Source organism: Meles meles, chromosome 20 (assembly GCF_922984935.1).
Source record: "Meles meles chromosome 20, mMelMel3.1 paternal haplotype, whole genome shotgun sequence".
Classification (NCBI taxonomy): Eukaryota; Metazoa; Chordata; class Mammalia; order Carnivora; family Mustelidae; genus Meles; species Meles meles.
In genome coordinates, this window is record NC_060085.1 from 3623134 (window position 1) to 3641191 (window position 18058).

An 18058-nucleotide genomic window follows, 5' to 3' on the forward strand; every position below is an offset into this window, starting at 1 on the left:
GACTGACCAGGGCGTGAATCCCAGCCCCGCTTCAAACCCACTGTATGACTGTGCGTTGACGTCTGTCCCTCTCTGAGCTCGTTTCCTTTATCTGTAAATCAGGCTGATGACTCCCCCAGCGGACCTCAGAGAGCCCGGCCGTGGTCACGATGATCACTGAGGACGTGAAGCCTCGGTTCCGGGCTCCAGGCCCACGATGGCCCCTCAGGCCCTGTGTGACCTTGGCCAAGCAGCGCTACCTCTCTGGGCCGCCTTCCTTACCAGACCGTTGGCATGACAGAATGAGGACGCATGAGGTTTGCAAGCACCTGCCCGCCCCAGGGATGGAACGGGACGGGCGGGAGGGACGCGGGCAAGACAAACACTCCACCACCGGCCGGGTCAGACGATCTTCCTTTAATACAAAGTCGATGTCTACAGCCGCCGAGGTGGGAAAACCCCCCAGCTGCTTCCGTTTGAATAAACAGTGTTGAAAGCAACGGCAGACCCGCTCTTGTACAAAGAGAAAAACTCACTTGCTCAGGGGTGGGGGGTGGGGAATCCCATCCTTCTGCTTCTGCCCCATAGTCCCAGGGGGAAAGGGTCCCTGATCCGGGCAGAACATGGCCTCTCTCTCCCGGAAGAAGCGGGGACCCTCCCCCCAATTTTGTTCAGTCCTCCTCCTCCTCAGGGGCAGGAGACGGGGGAGGGGGCTCAGGCGGCGGGGGTGGGGGTCACTGCCCTCTCCTCGGCGGCAGCACCCACCCCGGTGGGTTTCTGAACCTGACGCTGGTGGGCCGGAGCCCCCTACTTCCCCCCACCTCCCCCCATCAGACCGGTCTTTGATATGTCCCAGAATTAAAAAAGAATAAAAGAAGAAAAATGCAAAAAAAAAAAAAAGGAAAAAGGAAGAAACCAAGAGCACAAGGGCCCCCTGTCCTTGAGCGAGGCACACCTTCCCCAGGGCAGCGGCGGTGGGAGGAGGAAGCCAGGCGCCCCGGGGGCGGGTCTTGAGGGGTCCCCCCCCCCCCGCCCGCACCTATGAATGGGGTCATCACACAGAAACGTTCTCTACGGTGAAAAAATAGACTAGTCTGTGAACAGAACAGGAATAAGCAAAGTTCTTTTTAAATCTGTTGACTGGCGAGTCTTTTTTTTTTCCTTTTTCTGTTTGTTTCTTCTTAAAAAAAAAAAAAGAAAAAAATACACTATTTAAAAAAAGAAATGTCACTGGATACGGTTACACGGAGTCTGAAAAGAAAGCTGAATTTCGCACCCCCCCCACCCCCGGCCCGGCGGCGCCCCCAGGCTGCAGGGCAGGAGGGCTCCCCCGGAGGACCGGGGCTCCAGCGCACGGCCCCACCCGCCTCTGGGTCCGGGGAGAGCCCCTGCTTGCTCCCTGCCCCCCACCCCCCCCAGGAATCTCTCGTTCGGAATCGGAAGGAAATGAGGAATGTGCCAAGTATCGGAAGGCGGCGGCCGGTGCCAGGGGGGCTGCTGGGCACCGCGCAGGGGGGCTCGGGCGCCGCGGCGCTCCTGGACCGCGCAGACATGTGGCCGCTGCCTCCTCCCGCCCTGGCCGCCGGGGGTCCAGGCCTCGGGGGGCCCACCCGGCGGGGGTGGAGGCATCCGGGCCGGTGGAGTCTGGCCGGCGGCGGCCATGGCTTTAGGTTGCATAGTGGTCAAAGCTCCCGAGGTACTCCAGTGCCGCCTGGTAACAGAACTGGTACTCGTCCTGCGGGGGGCGGGGGGAGGGCTCGGTCAGGGCCCCCCACTGTCCTGTGGCTCCCCACTGCCCTCGGGAGCCAGCCCGCTGCCGGGCTCCTGCAGGGGCAGCGTCGCACGGGCTGGGCTCTGGCCCCAGAACGGCCTCCCTCTACCTGCCTGAAGCCCCCTCCCCCTGCAGCAGGGTGCTCGGGGCTGGGGGTCTGACTCCGGCTTTGCCTCCCCAGTGCCGGGAAGTGCCTGGAGGACACTTGGATGCCCCACATGTGACCCCAGGGAAGGGTGGGGATGGGGGGGGGCTTCCGGAACTCCGGCCCGTCTCAGGGTCCCGGCTGAGCCCTGAACCCACTGAGACTTTGGAGCCAGGACACGTGCTTCTCTGCCCACTCCGCGGGCTGCTTCTCGGCTCTGGATTTCAGTCTCCTCTTGTGTCAAAAGGTCGGGCTCCTCCCCCGTGGGGCCCGCTGGCTGGTGAGGAACTTGTGCCCACGACAACCCAGAGTGGAGGCTGACTGTGCGCACCCATCTCACAGCTGAGGACACCGAGGGGGGGTGGGGGTGGGGAGGGGCTGGCCGCCGGGGCCCCGCACGCGGCGCTCACCTCCGTCTGCACCATGGCCGGCCTCTGGGTCCGCAGCATCTTCACGGTCTGGAAGATGTCCACGACGCCCTCGTACCGCATGCGCTCCAGCACGATGCTGAGCGTGATGAACACGCCCGTCCTGCCTACGCCGGCGCTGGTGGGGGCAAGCACAGCCCGTTCAGGGCTGGGTGCCCTGCAGGCCCCCCCATCACTGCCCGCGTCCTGGGGCCCGGAGAGAGCCCCAACCCGCGAGCCTGGGCGAGGCTCGAAGCGGCGCTTGCTGGGCCTCAGTTTTCCCAGCGGGGCGCGCGGGACAGCTCACCTGCAGTGGACGGAGATGGGACCGTCCTGGCCGAACTGTTCCTTGGTCTTGTGCACTTGGCCGATGAAGTCAATGAAGCCCTCCCCCGACTTTGGCACGCCCTGCTCCGGCCAGTCCGTGAACTGGAACTGCCGGACCGTCCGGGACTGGCCGTCCTGGAATGAGGTCAGCGACGGTCACGGCCGGCTTCCCGCCAGGCGGGCCTCCCATGCCGTCTCCAGCCAACGCCACCCTCGCCCCATCCCGCCGCCTGCTCTGGGGGGCTCGCCGTCCGACAGCACCTAAGGATGCCGACGCCGTGCTCCTCCCTATCTGAACCCCCGCGTGCGGTGGTCACGTCCTCTCGTATGTCACCGCCCACCGCCCGCCAAGCCACAGCTCCAGCCCGGCCAAAGTGGCGTCCCAGGCCACCGTCGGCTGCCGTCCCGTGGTGCACCGGACACCTGCCTCGCTCAGCCCCATCCGCCGCCTCCGAGCTCCACGCGGCATCTCCCACCCTTCGCCACCCAGCACAGGGCCACTGTCTGCCCAACCCTCACTCTCGTCTGTCCCTTAAAAAGCACCATCCGACACCATCATCCCACCTCTCACCACCCACGGCTGGTAACTCCTAATCCGTGGCCGCCACCCCCCCACCTCCCCTGCACTTTCTCGGCCCGCCCCTGCCCCCAACTCCCCAGCAATGCCAGCCGACACCGTCACTCTCCACCGGCCTCCAGCCGCGGTGACCCAATGGCCCCTTCCCCGCAGTTCACCATCTGCGGGCGCCGTCTTCCGTGGACCTCCTCCCCCTCTCCCTCCCCATCAGCGCTCCCGATCACGTGCTCTCCCCCAAAGGGTGCCATCCAGAGAGACCCCGACCCTGACGGCCTCTGTTCCCACCTTCCTCGGTCTCGTACCATCAGCGGCAGAGACAGTGTTGCTCAGCGAGCGCTCGTCATTCTTTGTTACCCAATGTCGTTTTCCACGAATTTCCTCCACCCCACCGTGGGCCAAATGCTTGCCCTAATCCCAGCGTCTCTCCCTAGGCCGTGGCTGAGAACAGCTCCCCCTCGGCCGACCTGGGGGACCATGTTCCGTGACCTGCATTCACTCTGCGATCCCGCCTGCCTCCCACCCAAACCCGTCCGAGCTTGTCTCCCTCCGCCACATCCCCCAGCGCCACCCACGGGTTCTCTGGTCCCACGTCCCACCGATCCCACGGCACCGGCTCACACCACCCACGGCAATGGCCAACCACGGTGGTCGTTAGCTGGGTTCTGCCACCCACTGGCAAGGTCGTGACCGACCCGCTCCATCATCCCACCCCCTCTCCCACCACGGAGGGATCCTCCGTCTCCCCACAGGGCTCCCTGCCTCTGCCGGTCTCTACCAGCTGCCAGCAACGTGCCCCCCTCCTTCTCCATGGAATCCTCACCCACCAGCAGCACCGACCCGCTGCTCTCCTCGACCCGGCATGGTGCTGAGACCCAGCCCTGCCGGTCGTGACCCTCTTCCAGTCTGGGGCTCCATGGCCCACCGCCCCGCCCCGTGGCACGTCTCTCCCGCCCCTCCCGCCCCGCTTGGAGCACTGCCACGCCGTCCTCCCCGGGGAACCGCTCTCGCCTCCTACACCAGCACACTGTGGGGTCGACACCGGGACACGGCGCTCTCTCCTACCTGTTTGGTGCTGGGAGTGATTGGTTTTCTCAGTAACCCAACCCCCAGGGCCTGATTCTACCCCCGGGCCTTTGCTTCTACCCTCAACTAGGAAAGCCCCCTCCAGACCTGTGCAGCAGGACCGGGATTCCAGAATCTGCCAGCTCTCCCTCCCCACACTCACCCGGGCATCTGTGACCTTGAACTCCCGCAGGATATACTGAGGCATGTTGTACTCAGCCATCGGGTCCACTACGAAGTACTGATAGCGGGCGGAGCGCTCGGCTGGCCAGTACTGGTGACACTTTTCCTGTGGAGGGGACGGCAGCTGTGGTCAGCCCGGCCTGAGGCCCGCCCCCAGTCCGTGGTCACCCCCCCAACTCTGGTCCATGGCTCACCCGGTCCCCCCCGCACTCCCTGTCCGGGGCTCAGCCCCTGCCCCTGGTCCGGGGCTCACCCGCTGTCCCCCCCCCCCCGCCCCCCCGGTCCGGGGCTCACCCGGCCCATCTCCCGCAGCTTGGTGAGCATCACCACGATGGTGGAGTTGTTCTCCCACAGCATGCGCCAGAAGTCCTCCGTGGTCTCTGCCAGCGGCCCCTGCGTCGCGATGTAGGCCTTCTGCTGCCTGCGGTGCGGGGCGTGTGAGACCGCGGCCGGCGGTGACATGCAGGCCCAGGCGGGGGGCCGGCCCGATGCCCACGCCAGCGGGTCCCACCTGCCACGTCCCTGCCTCCCCAGGAGCTGCCGGCCAGCGCCCCATCCCCCACCCCATCAAGCCTCCCCATAACCCCGTTTTGCACTGAAGCCCTCAGCCTCAGGGTGAGTTCCAGTGCCCCGCGGAGGCGGCAGGACGCCTGCTAACCTCTCCTGCCTCCCCGTTCACCCCGTGGAGGGCCAGCCAACTCCTTCCAGGAGTCTGAACGCGCTAGGATTTCGGTCACCCGGCAGCCTCTGTGCTGGCAGGACCTTCTCCAACACTGTCCTTTAGCTGGGAATTCTCAACTCGGCACCGACATTCAGGATCATTCTCTGTGACTGGCACTGTGGGGCGCTGAACAGCGCCCCCGCCTCCCCCCGCCCCCCTCCTGTTATGACTAACAAAATGTCACCAGACACAGCCCAATTTCCTTGGGTGGCAGAACTGCTCAGACCGAAAACCACCAATGTACAAAGGACAGACGGAACCATGTTACAGACAACGGCCATCCCTTAAATACACAGTTCCAGATTCCCTCCCACTCAGCGCGACCCCCAGAGGCCGGCGGAGTGTCCAGCTCCGTCTCCCACGTGAGGCTGGAGACCCCTGGGCGGAGGGGGCAGAGCGCAGGTACCTGTAGCCGTCGATGAAGCTGGCGTTGATGTAGTCGGAGCCCTCCACCCCGCGGATGGGCTGCAGACAGACCCGCGTGCTCTCGTAGGGCATGATGTTCACCAGGCGGTTCTTGAACTTGTTACAAGGCAGATTGGCACTGATGAAGCGGGACGTGTGGGCTTTGGAGTTGGCCAGGCGCTGTGGGGATGAAGATGGCGGGGGTCACCAGCAGCACGGACGTCCCTCCAGCTGGGGGCTGGGGCTGTGTTTTCCCAGCGGGCGCGCTAGGATGGAGTGTGGGGCGGGGACGGGACAGCCCCGCCCCGCCCCGCCGAGGCCCCGCCCCTCCACCCAGCCCCGCCCCCCGCCGCCCCTCCCACCTTGAACTCGAGCTCCATGCCCGTGACATGCTCGCCCGGCTCCACCTGCGCCAGCTTCTGGATGTAGGCGTAGAGGCTGCGGGCCGGCACCTCCGTGTTGCCGCAGCCCACCGCCTCCAGCAGGGCCTCGTGGATGAAGCTGTACTGGTCCTCCGTCTGCACCATGTAGTTGCGCTGCGAGCGCATGAGCGTCACGTGGCCGTACACGTCCACCGTCTTCTCCGGCTTGATCCGCTCCAGCATGGCGTCGATGACGATGAAGCAGCCGGTGCGGCCCACGCCGGCACTGCGGGGACGGCACGGCGGTCAGGGCCCCCGCGGGAGGCCCCGGGGCGGGAGCGGGGGGCGGCCAGCGGTACCTGCAGTGCACGACCACGGGGCCCGCGTCCGGCGGGTTACAGGTCTTCACCCTCCGCAGGAAAGCCAGGAACGGCGTCGGGTACTCGGGCACCCCGTGGTCGGGCCATGCTGTGAACTGGAACTGGCGGACCTCCCGTTTCTCGCTGGAGCCGTTCTGGGGGGCCACAGGGACACCGCGGTCACGCAGCCCTCCATGCGCGGACGGAGGACGCCAAATTCGCACCCGGGGGGCCCAGATGCCTCATGTACTGGGGGGGGGACCCCACCGATGTGTCCCAGCGTAGCCAACATCATGCCGGACTTTCTCCCAAATCCGCCCCCATCTCAGCTGGGGGTGGCTCCATCCCACCAGGTGTTCTGGCCAGAACCCCGGAGTCCTCCTTGACTCACTGGCCCTCCCACATCCAACTGGCTCGGCCTTCGTCTGTCCCAAGCCCGCCTGCTTCTCACCCCCTTCCGTGGCGCCCATCCTGGTCCAGTTCTCTCTGCCCTGGACCCGCTCCTCCAGCTCTTGCCCCAACAGTCCGCCCTCCCCCACAGTGGCCACCAGAGGGCGCCGGTGAGCGCCTGAGTCAGGTCTGCCCCATCCACCTGAGGGTTGAAGCCCAAGTCCTCACCGAGGCCCTCCCCTCCTCCTCTCTCCCCCTCACGCACTCTGCTACAACCATAACACAGGCCTCCTCATTGTTTCTCCATCGTGCCAGGCATGGTCCCGCCCCAGGACCCTTGCACAGGCTGAGCCTCTGCCAGGAATGCTGTTTTCCCAGATCTCATGGCTCCTTTCCTTACCATCTCCAGGTCCCCTGACATAGACTTCACTTTTCCCTTTCTACATATAAGATTTGTCATTTTACATGTTACTGTCAATGCCTTGTCAACCAGACTAAGCTCCAAAAGAGCAAGACATTTTGTCTGGCTTGGTCTTTGCTGTGTCTCGGTGCCCAAATCAGGGCCTGATGCACAGTGGGTGCTTACTGTTGACAGAGGACCTGGCTGGAGTCTGGGGAACACTGGTGTCAGCTGCCCTCTCTACCCCATAGTAACAATGAAAAAATGTCCTCCGGATAGCAAACTGCCTCACAGTTGAGAACCAGTGAAGTAGAAGACACATGGAACCATGTAACCGACAGCAGCCATCAGTTAAATACATGTGTAAAGTTCCCTCTGCCCCAGGCCTGACTCCCCAGGCTAACAGGGACTCTCTAGCTTTGTCTCCTACCCATCATGGGCCTTGGCTCCATGAGGCCAGAGGACACGCAGGGAGGGAAGGCCTTGGACTTAACTGATGGCCAGGGGATGACAGGCTCATTGCTATGTTGGGTTCTGCTGGTTTTGTCCTCCTACTGTGGCTGGGCACAGGAAGTCCCTTCTCTGAGGCTCAGGATTCGAGAGAATGTGGGCAGCCTGCTTGCTTTTCTCTGTCTGATGGGGAGCTCCCGGGACAGAAGCTGGAGCCTTCTGACTATCTCTTCCCTACCTCCATCACCCCCTCCCACAGGCACCAGCCCCAGCCTGGGTCCTACCTTGTGCAAAGAGAACGTCCGGACACAGAATGTGGCCAGCTCGATGGTGTCCAGCAGCGTGACCTGGATAAAACCATAGGTCTCCGTGCCCCTATTGGGCCAGTACTGATCGCACTTGATCTGCAGAAGGCAAGAGAATGGGGTTGAGCGCGGGCTAGCGCTGGCCGGGGGCACTGGGGTTGCAGGGTCCGGGCCCCACCCGTGATTTCTCCTCTAGCCGCGTCATCATGACGATGGTAGCCGAACGCTGCTCCCACACCATACGCCAGAAGTCACCGAAGGTCTCCGGCAGCGGCCCCTGCGTGGCGATGTACGCGTTCTGCCGCCGGTAGCCGTCTACGTAGTTGGCGTTGATGTAATCACTGCCCACTATGCCTACGGCCAGGGCAGAAGCCAGAGATCAGTGGGGGTCCTGCGGTCTCCTACACGGGTTCTGTCTGGCCTACCACTTCCAGGGAGCCCTCCTGAACTGCCCGAAGCTGCCCCCCAAGGAACCGTGGAGCCTGAATGTGGAGGTTTCTCCACCTCCACACTACTGTCCTGGGGGCCAGACTGTTCTCTGGTGGGGCTGTCCTGCGCACGGCACGGTCTGAGCTGCCTCAGACCTTTAGATGCTACTAGCTTCCTCTCCCTCGGAACGTGAACACAAAAATGTCCTCGGACATTCCAAACGTTCCCTGGGCATTGAGAACCGCTGATGCAGAGGGACAGATGGAAACAGCTTAAGGACAGCAGCCATCAGTTAACTACATTCCAAAAACTCCCAGGAGCTTCTGGATGGAGCTGGACCAGGCCTGCGGCCAGCATTAGGCCTCAGTTTCCCTAATCTGTGCCCTCGCTCGTCCACGTGGCCACATGGAGGCCCGGTGTCCGTGTGCTCTCCCTGACATGGGAAAGGGCGGGAGGGGGCCCGGGCTGCTACCTTCAATGGGCTGGAGGATGACGCGGGAATGGTCGTATGCGATGACGTTGGCGTAACGGTTCTTGGGCTTGTTCACTTCCAGGTTGGAATGCTCCCATGTGAACTGCTGGCCCGGGTCGATGGACTGCAGGGGAAGGTGGTGGGGAGGCGTCAGGGTGCGGCACCGGGGGGGGGGGGGGGGGGGGGGGGGCTGGGTGGGGGCGGGAGGCGGGGGCGCCGGCTCACCTCGTACTCCTGGGAGAGTTTGAGGCTGTCATTGGCCTTGAGGCGCTCTGTGTGCTCGGCCATGTCTGCGATGGGGATCGGGGGGTGGCTGAGCATGCCTGGGAGGGGGAAGCAGACCCCGCGGTGCGGGCCGGTCACGCGGGGGCCGGCCTCAGGGCTGGGGGGCGGGGGCACTCTACAGTGTGAGTCTGTGATGGACGCGCTGTGGTTAGAGCGAGTGGCGGGGGAGGGGAGGGTTCAGGACGGCCCACGCTGGGGCCGGGAGCCCAGGCCTGCCGGGCTGTCTGCCTGCCGGTGGGGCGTTCAAGGAGCAGCTCCCAGCTGAGCCCGACGACCCAGCTGCGGATGCAGGGGAAGGGTCGCCCTGGAAGATTCCAAGCTCCTTGTGCCTCGTGGCAAGAACCAGGCAAGTGACAGAGAAATGGAGAAGCAGACGCAGCTGGCTGGGCCTCTGGAAACCTCACTCCCCAGGGCACGGGCCGGAGATGGACATCCCTGTCTGCCTCTCTGGGATCAGAGTGACCGTGAGGTCTGTTGCCAGGGAGCCTAAGGCACTGGGGAAGGGAGATGGTGTGCACTTGGTGGGGGGGGGGGGGGTCCCTGTCTCTCTGTGTGCCTGCATGGGGCAGGTGCAGGGAGCCCCTGACCTCTGAGGGTTCCTTTCCTGTCTGGTGAATGGGATGGTAGGGGCATGGGCTTGACTCTTTCTTCCCAGTGTCTGGGTCTGCAAGACTGGTCTCCGCTCCCGGGGCCTGGCGGGCTGAGCTACGTGCTGGCCCAGAGGTACAACCCAGCCAGGCTGGCTGGTAAACACCAGAATCCCCGGCCTCCCCCCGGGCGTTCCCCAAGAGCCCTTCGCTAAGGAGTAAAGCTGGGGTCCTGCCGCACACCCCCACCTACGCGCAGTCACAACCAGCAACCTAAGGGCCCAACAGACCAGACCCCCGACTCCCTGGAGAAGCCAGTGCAGGACAGGTGGACAGAGATCAGGGGGCGGGATGGAGAACCAAAGATGGAAACAAACAGGGGGTGTGGGGATGGGGCGCGAAAGGAAGCCGAGAACAGAGAGACACAGGAACTAACTTTCAAAGTGAAACCCCGGATCCCTGAGGGGGCTGCTGAGGCCCGAATCTGCAGAAACAGCAAACAATAAATAAATGAAAACACACGGGGGCCCCCGCCTCCCCCATCCCCCGCTGGATGCACACACAGTGGCCAGGCGACAGACGCAAAGGGCAGAGCAACTTCAACAGGGGACGCACGCTGCCCCGCGCTGCCCCCCTCCCCGGCACCCAGGACCTATGGGAGCTGATGGGAGTCCCTCCGACCAGACTGCAGCCAGTCCTGGTTCTCAGTTGGGACTTCGGAAAGATCCCAAAGCTCTCGGCCTTCTGTCAATACGTCTGCCCCCAACCTCCCAGACCAACCTGGCCTTGGGTCCCCTCCTGCTGGGGTCAGCTGAGATTTCAGATGAGGTACAGGAGGGTGAGGGTGAAACTTGGGGGCAGGGGAAGGGCCTATGGGCCCATGCCATGAGTTTAAGAAGGACAGCAACTATCAGTTAAATATGGGTGTTAAAACTCCTCACTTGGATGGAAATAGAACTGACATGACCTAGTCCAGAGACAGAAGAGAGAAAGGAATACATGAGGGGTGCCACATGGGACCTTTCATGATCCCTTATGGCAGACTGCAGCCATCAGTTACACTTGATCTTAGGTGGAAGGCAGAGAAGCGACAGTAGCCATCAGTTAAATATAAGTGATCAAAATCCTCATTTGAATAACAACAGAACTGATGTGAGACAGTTTAACAGCAGGAAAGAGAAAGGAGTATATTAAGAACAGCATGTGAGGTCATGCATGAGCCCTTAAGGAGGACTGCAGCCATCAGTAACACACAAATGTTTAAAATCTCTGGTTTGAAACAATTATGAGACAGGAAGTAGACAGGAAGCTCAGAGACAAGAAGTAGAGACTGGGTGCGGGGGAGGGACAGATGTAACCATGCTGTGACCTCATAAGGAGAACAGCAGCCATCAGTTAAATGGAAATCTCCTTATTTGGTTAGAAGCAGTTGGCATGAGCCCGTTAAGAGGAAAAGGATGAGGGAGTGTGTGGATCACAGTACAGAGGATGATCAAGGACAAGACCCTGGTTCATTCAGTTCTCCCTCCAGGCATGGTAGGCCACCTGAGCGGACCCGTGTGACGCTACAGGGAACTGTGGAGAGCCAGGAGAGCATGAGCATCTGGACGAGAGAAGTGCAGGGCACATGGGAGGCACAATCTCTGTACCTCGCCAGGGGTATATCCCACGGGAGCATGGGCAAAGGCCAAGGAAAAACCCAAATGCCCACCCGTGTGTCCCTAAGACCAGAAGTGGGAGCCAGAAGCAAAGCTCGTTCCGTCAGAAGAAAGGACGGTTCTTGAGCCCGTTCAGTTTTTGAGGGGTCCTCTTTGCTCCCAGAAACAATCCCAACCCCCCAGCTTTGCAAAAGCCTCACTTGGTCATAACCGGACCCGTCCCTGGAACTCCCAAGCCCGGATCCACTCAGGATTTGGGAACCGGGCATCTCACTGCACCAAACCGCGCGGCCGAGGCGGGAAGAGGCTCCACCGAGGGGCCCACTCGCTCGTCTCTCACGCTACCTCCCCCCGGCAGCGTGGATCCTGGCACCTGGCCTACGCACGCACCTGGTGTCTGGAAGTTAATGCGTCTCATTTCCACGGGGTCCTTGGGGTGGTGGGGGGCCAGGTCGGCGTTGTTCAGGAGGCATTTGGTGCGGGGCTCTGAGTCCTTGCGTTTACTTTGTGGGAGCAAGCAGAAGATTCCCTGAGCACCGGCGCATGCCCCAAAACGCACGCAAATTTGCGGGAACGCCGATCGGGTACCAGGAGCGCGCGACCCAGCCGGTGGGCAGGGGGCCGCGTACATGCACAGCTAGGGTTCCCGGGACGGCACGTGCCGGCACACGTGCAGCCTGCAGCCTGCCGGCACACCCTCGCCCCACGGGCACAGCACCACCCTGATCCCCCTCCTTGGCCTCTCGCCCAAGGCCTCCCAAGGACGGGCTCAGTCCTTACCTGTCGGGTTTGCTGCTCCCGAAAGCAGACACAGATTGGAAGGAGGGAAAAGAAGACAGGTGAGGGCTACCAAGCACCTGTTCTGTGATGGTGGGCGGCTGTGCTAACCTCCCAGAGCCTTGGGCTCCTCTGGAACACGGGGTCCATCCTTCCTGCTTGGGGCCCCACCATGAGGAGGAACGTCTGGGCCTTCCCTTTCTAAGGTGAGACATGTCCCGCGAGGCCTGGCAGGACTCAAGTCACTGGCCTGGTCTGAACCCAGGCTGTGTGACTTTGATCCAGCGCCTTAACCTCTCTGAGCCAGGGTTTTTCTAGCCGTCCGGCGGAGGACCTCTGTGATCACCCGGTGCGACCGGCCTTCCCCGGACCTTCCAGACTCTCTTCCTCTTCCAGGGAGCCCTCCCTCCTGGCAAGTGGGGGAGTGCAAAAGGCTCACTTCTTGTAGAGCAGGATGGCAATGACGATGCAGATGATGAAGACCACGGCTAGCACGGGCCCGACCACCCAGATGAGCCCCTCCTCGCCGTCCACGATGGGCTGCGGGTCCGGGTTATCCAGCTGGAAGGGATCTGAGAAGGGGCTGGCCGCAAACGTCTGTGGGACCAGGGCAGGAGGGGCCTCCATCAGGGTCCGTCCTACTCAGTGGTCAGAGCCGTCTTCTTCCAACACGAACCGACGTCCCTCCCCGACTCCAAACCCTCTTCTGATGGTTCCCAAGAACCCTGACCCCTGGCCTGGCCCTTTGCCCATCTCTGCTCTTCCCATTGCTTCCCTTGGCCTCGGCCACTCCGAAGTCCTTTTCGTTCCCCTCGTCCCCTCTAGACCTCCCTCCACGGGTGCAAACCCCGACGACATCTTGTCTTGGTGGACCAGGTCCCAAGTCCCTCCCTCTAAACAGCCTTCCCCTTGGGGTGCCCCCAACCTCAAATCCCGCCCTCCGCCCAGCCCCGGTCACGGGAAGCTACAAGGGCCTGTGACTAGGTGTGAGGCCGGGGCCCTGGGGGCCGAAGCCGCTTCGGGGCCTGTGCACTGGAGGCCGGGGCCGGAGCGGGCGGACACCGTCTGCGACTCACAGGCTCGCTCTTCTGCAGCACGGCAAGCACAAAGAGGACGTATCGGTGGCCGGGCTCCAGGCCCCTGTTGTCGAAGCCACCGTACTGCTTCTGGTCGCCGGGGTGGAACGTGGGCGGCAACATGGAGAAGCGAGCGGCAATGTAGGGGCGGGGCGCCTCCAGCTGGCGCGAATGCCTCAGGCTGCGCCTCTGTAGCCGCGAGATGTCCTGGATGAGCTGTGGGAACAGGGGCGCGGGGTGCTCAGAGGCCGGCGGGCAGCAACAGGACTTCCAGACGCCAGGACAGGCCTGGGCCTGGCAGGTCCGGGCCCCACCTCACCTCCTCCAGATCCATGTCTTCCGGGCTGCCCAGAGGGGTCAGGAACTGGCCACCACGAGACTTGCGCAGCGGCACCATCACAATAAAGTAGTTCCTGTAGGGAGACGAAGGGTCGGGGGCCAAGTCCAATGAATGCCTTCTGGAGGTGGAGGTCGGGGCGGGGGGGGGGGGGGGGGGAGTCCCTGTGCTGATTCTTCCCTTCTGCGTTTATGCCCCTAGAACCCCAGCCACACAGGACTATAGTTCCCGATTCAAGCCTCCAGGTTTTTGAGTATGCGGTTCCTTCTGCTTCAGGGAGCCTACCCCAATTCTAGCTCTTGAACTCCTACACATCCTTCAAAGCCCCAGCTTCCATACCCACATATCCTCATAAACCTTAATTCTTCTCTGCTCCCCAGGCAGAGTCCTCGTCTCTCCACTGGGGACTCTCGACCCTGGTGCCTCTAACGCACCATGGGTCTGAAAGTGTCTGCTTCCCAGTTCCGTCTCCCCACCAGTCTGGGAAACCAGAACCCAAAGAAGGTCAGGCACACAGGACTATCAGGAATGATGGAGGAGAAGACATAGGCCACATTAGGGCGGACTGCACATCATGAGACGCCTCTGGGCAACCACAAAGGCTGGGGCTGACATGACCCACGTCTTACAGGTGAGGGCAGGTGGCTCGGCCCAGTCACAAAGCTGGCTAATGAGGGGGGGAGGAAACCTTGGGGGCAGTGGGCGGTTTTGATCATACTGGACAGGCACGGGGCTCTGGCCATCGGGCAGGTACACCATGATGAAGCCGTCGGAGTCGGGCTTGGGGGCCACGCTGGGCTTGGCACTGAGCAGGTTGAAGGCGGTCCAGGCCGTGACCGTCTGCTGAAGGCCACCCAAGCTGCTGCCGCGGTTGGTCAACACAAAGTTGTAGAAGGTGTTGGGCTTGAGGTGCGTGATGAGCTTTTTGGTGGTGCGGCCGTCCACGTCCAGTGTGAGCCCATTGTACTGGATCTGCGGGCCAGGGCCGGCTCAGCGGGGGGGATCTGCGCTGAGCCCCCGGCCCTGACTGAGCCTTGATCCCAGGCTCCACCTCAGCCCCACTGAACTGTGACCCCCAACAGAGGTCACAGAGCCCCGGCTCTAAGCCCAGTGTTGACTAAAACCTAATTCCAGAATAAGCCTCAATCCTAGGCTAACTCCTGACCCTAGGCAGATCCTCAATCCCAGCTGAGTCCCAACTCTGACTGAGCCCTAATCACAGACTGAGTCCCAACCATGACTAAGCTCTGACCTCAGACTGAGCCTGGATCCTACGCTATATCGCCTGCAAGGCAGATCCTCAATCCCAGTTGAGCCCAGACCTGACTGCCAACCAACCTGGAATGAGCCCCAATCCTCATTCAGCCCTAATCGCACACTGAGCCCTGATCCCAAACTGAGGCTCAATCCCAGGTTAAGTCTTGACCACAACTGAGTCTCAGTCTCCGCTGAGCCCTGATCCCACTCAGCCCTGAGTCCAGCTGATTCCCAACCCTGACCAAGCCCCAGCCCTTAACCTAGCCCGCCCGCTCCCGAGGTTGGGGGCGGCAGGCGGTCTGCACCTTGTAGGGTGTGGGCGAGTTGTAGTTGTCTGGAAACTCCCAGCTGAGCAGAACTGAGGTCTTCATGATCATCTTCACCTTGAAGTTCTTGGGTGAGACTGTGCCGGGCAGCCGAGTGGGAGAGAGCAGAAGAGAGGCCCCGTGAGTGCCGGCGGTCAGGCGGGGCGGGCTGGTGGGGTGGGGGTGGGGCGGCCCAGGCGCTCCCTGTCTTCCGCTGTGCCTGTGCCCACGGCCTTACTGCCTGGCCCTGCCTGGCCCTGTCCCAAGTCCCTGCCGGGGAGGGGGGAGACGGCGCTGCTGCAAAGAGAAGACGGAGCAGGAGAGGGGAGAGGGAGGGTACGGGGAGGGGGGGTCGGTGGGGGCGGCGGTGCCACCCAGGCACGTCCCACCTTTGCCAACGCCGGAGCCTCGGGGTCCGGACTCGCCTCGAGTGTCCACAAGGAAGCAGAAAAGTGATCACTTACCTGGGTGGGGGAGAGGGAGGGGGCTGGGGTGGGGGTGGGCACGAGGCCCGGTCCGGCTCTGGTGCGGGGGTCGCCGCGCGCCTACCTTGGTCCCGCAGGAACGTCCGGTAGCGGACGGGGGGGCTGTAGGGGCCGGGGCCCTGGCGCGTGTGGGCCCGCACTTGGAGGTCATACGCCGTGTCGGGCTTGAGGCCCTGCAGCGTGAGCACGTTCTCGGCGCCCGGCTCGGCCGCGGCCGGCAGCTCAGTCTCTCGGGCGGGGCCCAAGGCTCCGGCCTCCCGCACAGCTACCGTGTACTTGATTATGGCCCCGTTGCGCTCGGCGGGCACGGGTGGCAGCCAGCGGAGCAGGACAGTGCCCGTGGAGGCGTTCCCAGCTGCCTCGAGGATCTGTGGGTGGCCGCGGGGAGTGTCCTCGGGGATGCTCAGGACCTCGGCCGCCTCCTCGCCCAGGCCTCCTCGGCTCCGGGCCGCCAGCCGAAACACATACGTGGCCCCCTTATGCACACCCAACGCCGTATAGTGGTCCTCAGTGGGCGGGAACTCCAGCGTGGCCAGGGGTGAGTCCTCACGGCCAAACTGCAGGCGGTAGCCCAGCACCTGGTCCTCGGCGGTGCCGGCTGGGGGCCCCCAGTGTGCCAGCAGGCTGCCCTCGGGGGTCCGCTGCACCGACAGGGTGGGGCGGCCCAGCACTGCGGGGAGGGGGAGACAGGGGACATGTCAAGGCCATGTGGCCCATCAGAGTCAGGAAGTCTAGAAGTCAGGAAGCAAGGGGCAGGGCTGCAAGTTTTAAAAGGGGTCTCAGGGAGGCCCCACTGTTCCAGGCAAGGGAACAGCCTATGCAAAGGCCCTGTGGTGGCACTGAGCTGGGTGAGTGGAAAGAAGAGTGAGGAGGCCGGGGACTCAGAACCCAACAAAGGAAAACATTTCCAGATGCCAGAGCAGGTCCGCGTATGTTTACCTCTTCTCATTCATAAGTCACCCAGCTCCTGCCTCACTGATGTGCCCCTTGCCTCCTGCCAGCATATAATTAATACCCGTGCGACACAGGAATGTTTCAAAACCTTGCCCTTGCCCCATGGTTCTCACGGTCTCAGTAAAAATCAATGTGCCAAGGTCCTGTTAAGTCCGGCAGGAGAGAAGGTCTACAAATAAAACCAGTCTCCTCCTCCTGCAGGACTTATCAGGACCTTTCATGAGCCGTGCTCTGAGCAGTCACAGAATATGCAGTGGGTCTGCTTGACAAGCACAGCTATAATGCAAGGTCCCTGAGAGAAGATGAACAATCAGGGGAGGCTTCTTGAAGGAGGTAATGCGTACGCTGGATACCAAAGGATAGAGACTAGGCAGATGGAGGGAACGGCATGGGGAGGGGCTGTGTCCAGCTGGCAGGGAATGTGGGGCTCTGTGGGCTGAGGGAGGGGCCCTGGCAAAGGGGTGGGTGCAGGATGTGAGGTGGAGGGCTCGGAGCCTAGCATTCCTGAAACACAATGAACGTGTTGCCTGCACCACACCTTGGCCTGGGCTGTGCCATCTGCCCACAGCCTCCTCCCCTTACATTTTCACTGCAACCTCGCCCCCTCCTCGATGTTGGCTGGAGTAAAAAATAGTCCCTTGGGATTGATGATAGGGGCCTGGTGGGGCCAGAAAGGGAAACTGAGGCAGGGCCGCTAGGAGAAGAGGTTTCACGGTGCAGTGTGGGCGATGGGCACACAACCTCCGAACAAGCCACCTAGGGCGATCAGAGCTGTGACGAGGGAAGGCAGGGTGGGGGGGGGGGGGAGCTGGGGCTGCCCAGAGGGAGCACTGGACCGAGACTGGGCAGGGGGCAGGCTGGGGAAGGGTATCCAGGTGGAAGGAACAGCCTTAGTGAAGCCGGGAGGGCCAGAGGCCTGGCTGTGGTTTCCATCCGCTGCTAAGCATTCGGGGAAGCCAGTGAGGAGGAGAAGGGGGGGCTGGCCGGCCTCCTGAGTGGCCCCCGTGTCTCTGCTCGCGCTGGCCCCGCTGCCCAGTGCTCTCTCCCTGCATGAGCTCAAGAACTCCATGGGGTGCCCTGGGGGCAACGGGGCCGTGGTGGGGGATGGGCTCTCTCACCTGCTCCCTTGGTCACGACCACCTTGGGTTTGCTGCGAGCACCGTCGCCTTTCATGGTGTAGGCGGCTACGGTGATGGAGTAGGCGGTCTCAGGCTGCAGGTTTGTGATGATCATCTCCTGCGGGCAGGGATGGGGGTCAGCCGCGCCACCGGGCTTGAGAGCGGCCCTGCCCACCCCCCTCCCCGGGCCGGGGTCAAGCAAGGCGGATGTGGGGCCTAGTCTGCAGGGAGAGGCGTGCATCCGAGCTCATGCACAGACCCCGACACACAGCACGTCCATGCGAAGATGGGCACACGCAGCCTGATACCCCAACATCTTCCACCCAGACCAGTGCTCTCCCCACCACCCCCCATTCCCAGGCTCCCACCCTTGCCCCTAGGCTGTCCTCCCTGCACCGGCCACAAGAGGGCGCCTGTGAGCACCACAGTCACGACCCGCCCTCCTACATCCACAGCCCTCCAGGGCTCCCACCTC

At 62.7% G+C, this 18058-nt stretch overlaps 1 protein-coding gene across 12 annotated transcripts in view; it reads right to left on the reverse strand.

The window, feature by feature from the left end:
• Window positions 1–381: 381 nt before the first annotated feature.
• PTPRS (protein tyrosine phosphatase receptor type S) overlaps window positions 382–18058 on the reverse strand; it is a 94006-nt gene continuing 76329 nt past the window's right edge. For 5 of the 12 annotated variants that reach the window (XM_045990105.1, XM_045990106.1, XM_045990103.1 and 2 more), the window contains 22 exons: window positions 17584–17701; window positions 15576–16181; window positions 15027–15124; window positions 14183–14436; window positions 13447–13540; window positions 13128–13343; window positions 12491–12648; window positions 12055–12066; window positions 11665–11777; window positions 10053–10100; window positions 8970–9067; window positions 8745–8868; window positions 8022–8197; window positions 7823–7942; window positions 6299–6453; window positions 5940–6225; window positions 5579–5757; window positions 4746–4872; window positions 4432–4557; window positions 2610–2764; window positions 2306–2441; window positions 382–1714 (listed from right to left, as the gene is read on the reverse strand). In XM_045990105.1, the coding sequence (XP_045846061.1) occupies window positions 1646–1714; window positions 2306–2441; window positions 2610–2764; window positions 4432–4557; window positions 4746–4872; window positions 5579–5757; window positions 5940–6225; window positions 6299–6453; window positions 7823–7942; window positions 8022–8197; window positions 8745–8868; window positions 8970–9067; window positions 10053–10100; window positions 11665–11777; window positions 12055–12066; window positions 12491–12648; window positions 13128–13343; window positions 13447–13540; window positions 14183–14436; window positions 15027–15124; window positions 15576–16181; window positions 17584–17701 (3468 nt within the window). In that variant the 3' untranslated portion in view covers window positions 382–1645. The remainder of the gene's footprint in view (window positions 1715–2305; window positions 2442–2609; window positions 2765–4431; window positions 4558–4745; window positions 4873–5578; window positions 5758–5939; window positions 6226–6298; window positions 6454–7822; window positions 7943–8021; window positions 8198–8744; window positions 8869–8969; window positions 9068–10052; window positions 10101–11664; window positions 11778–12054; window positions 12067–12490; window positions 12649–13127; window positions 13344–13446; window positions 13541–14182; window positions 14437–15026; window positions 15125–15575; window positions 16182–17583; window positions 17702–18058) is intronic. The other 7 variants (XM_045990108.1, XM_045990110.1, XM_045990109.1 and 4 more) reach the window with 3 other exon arrangements.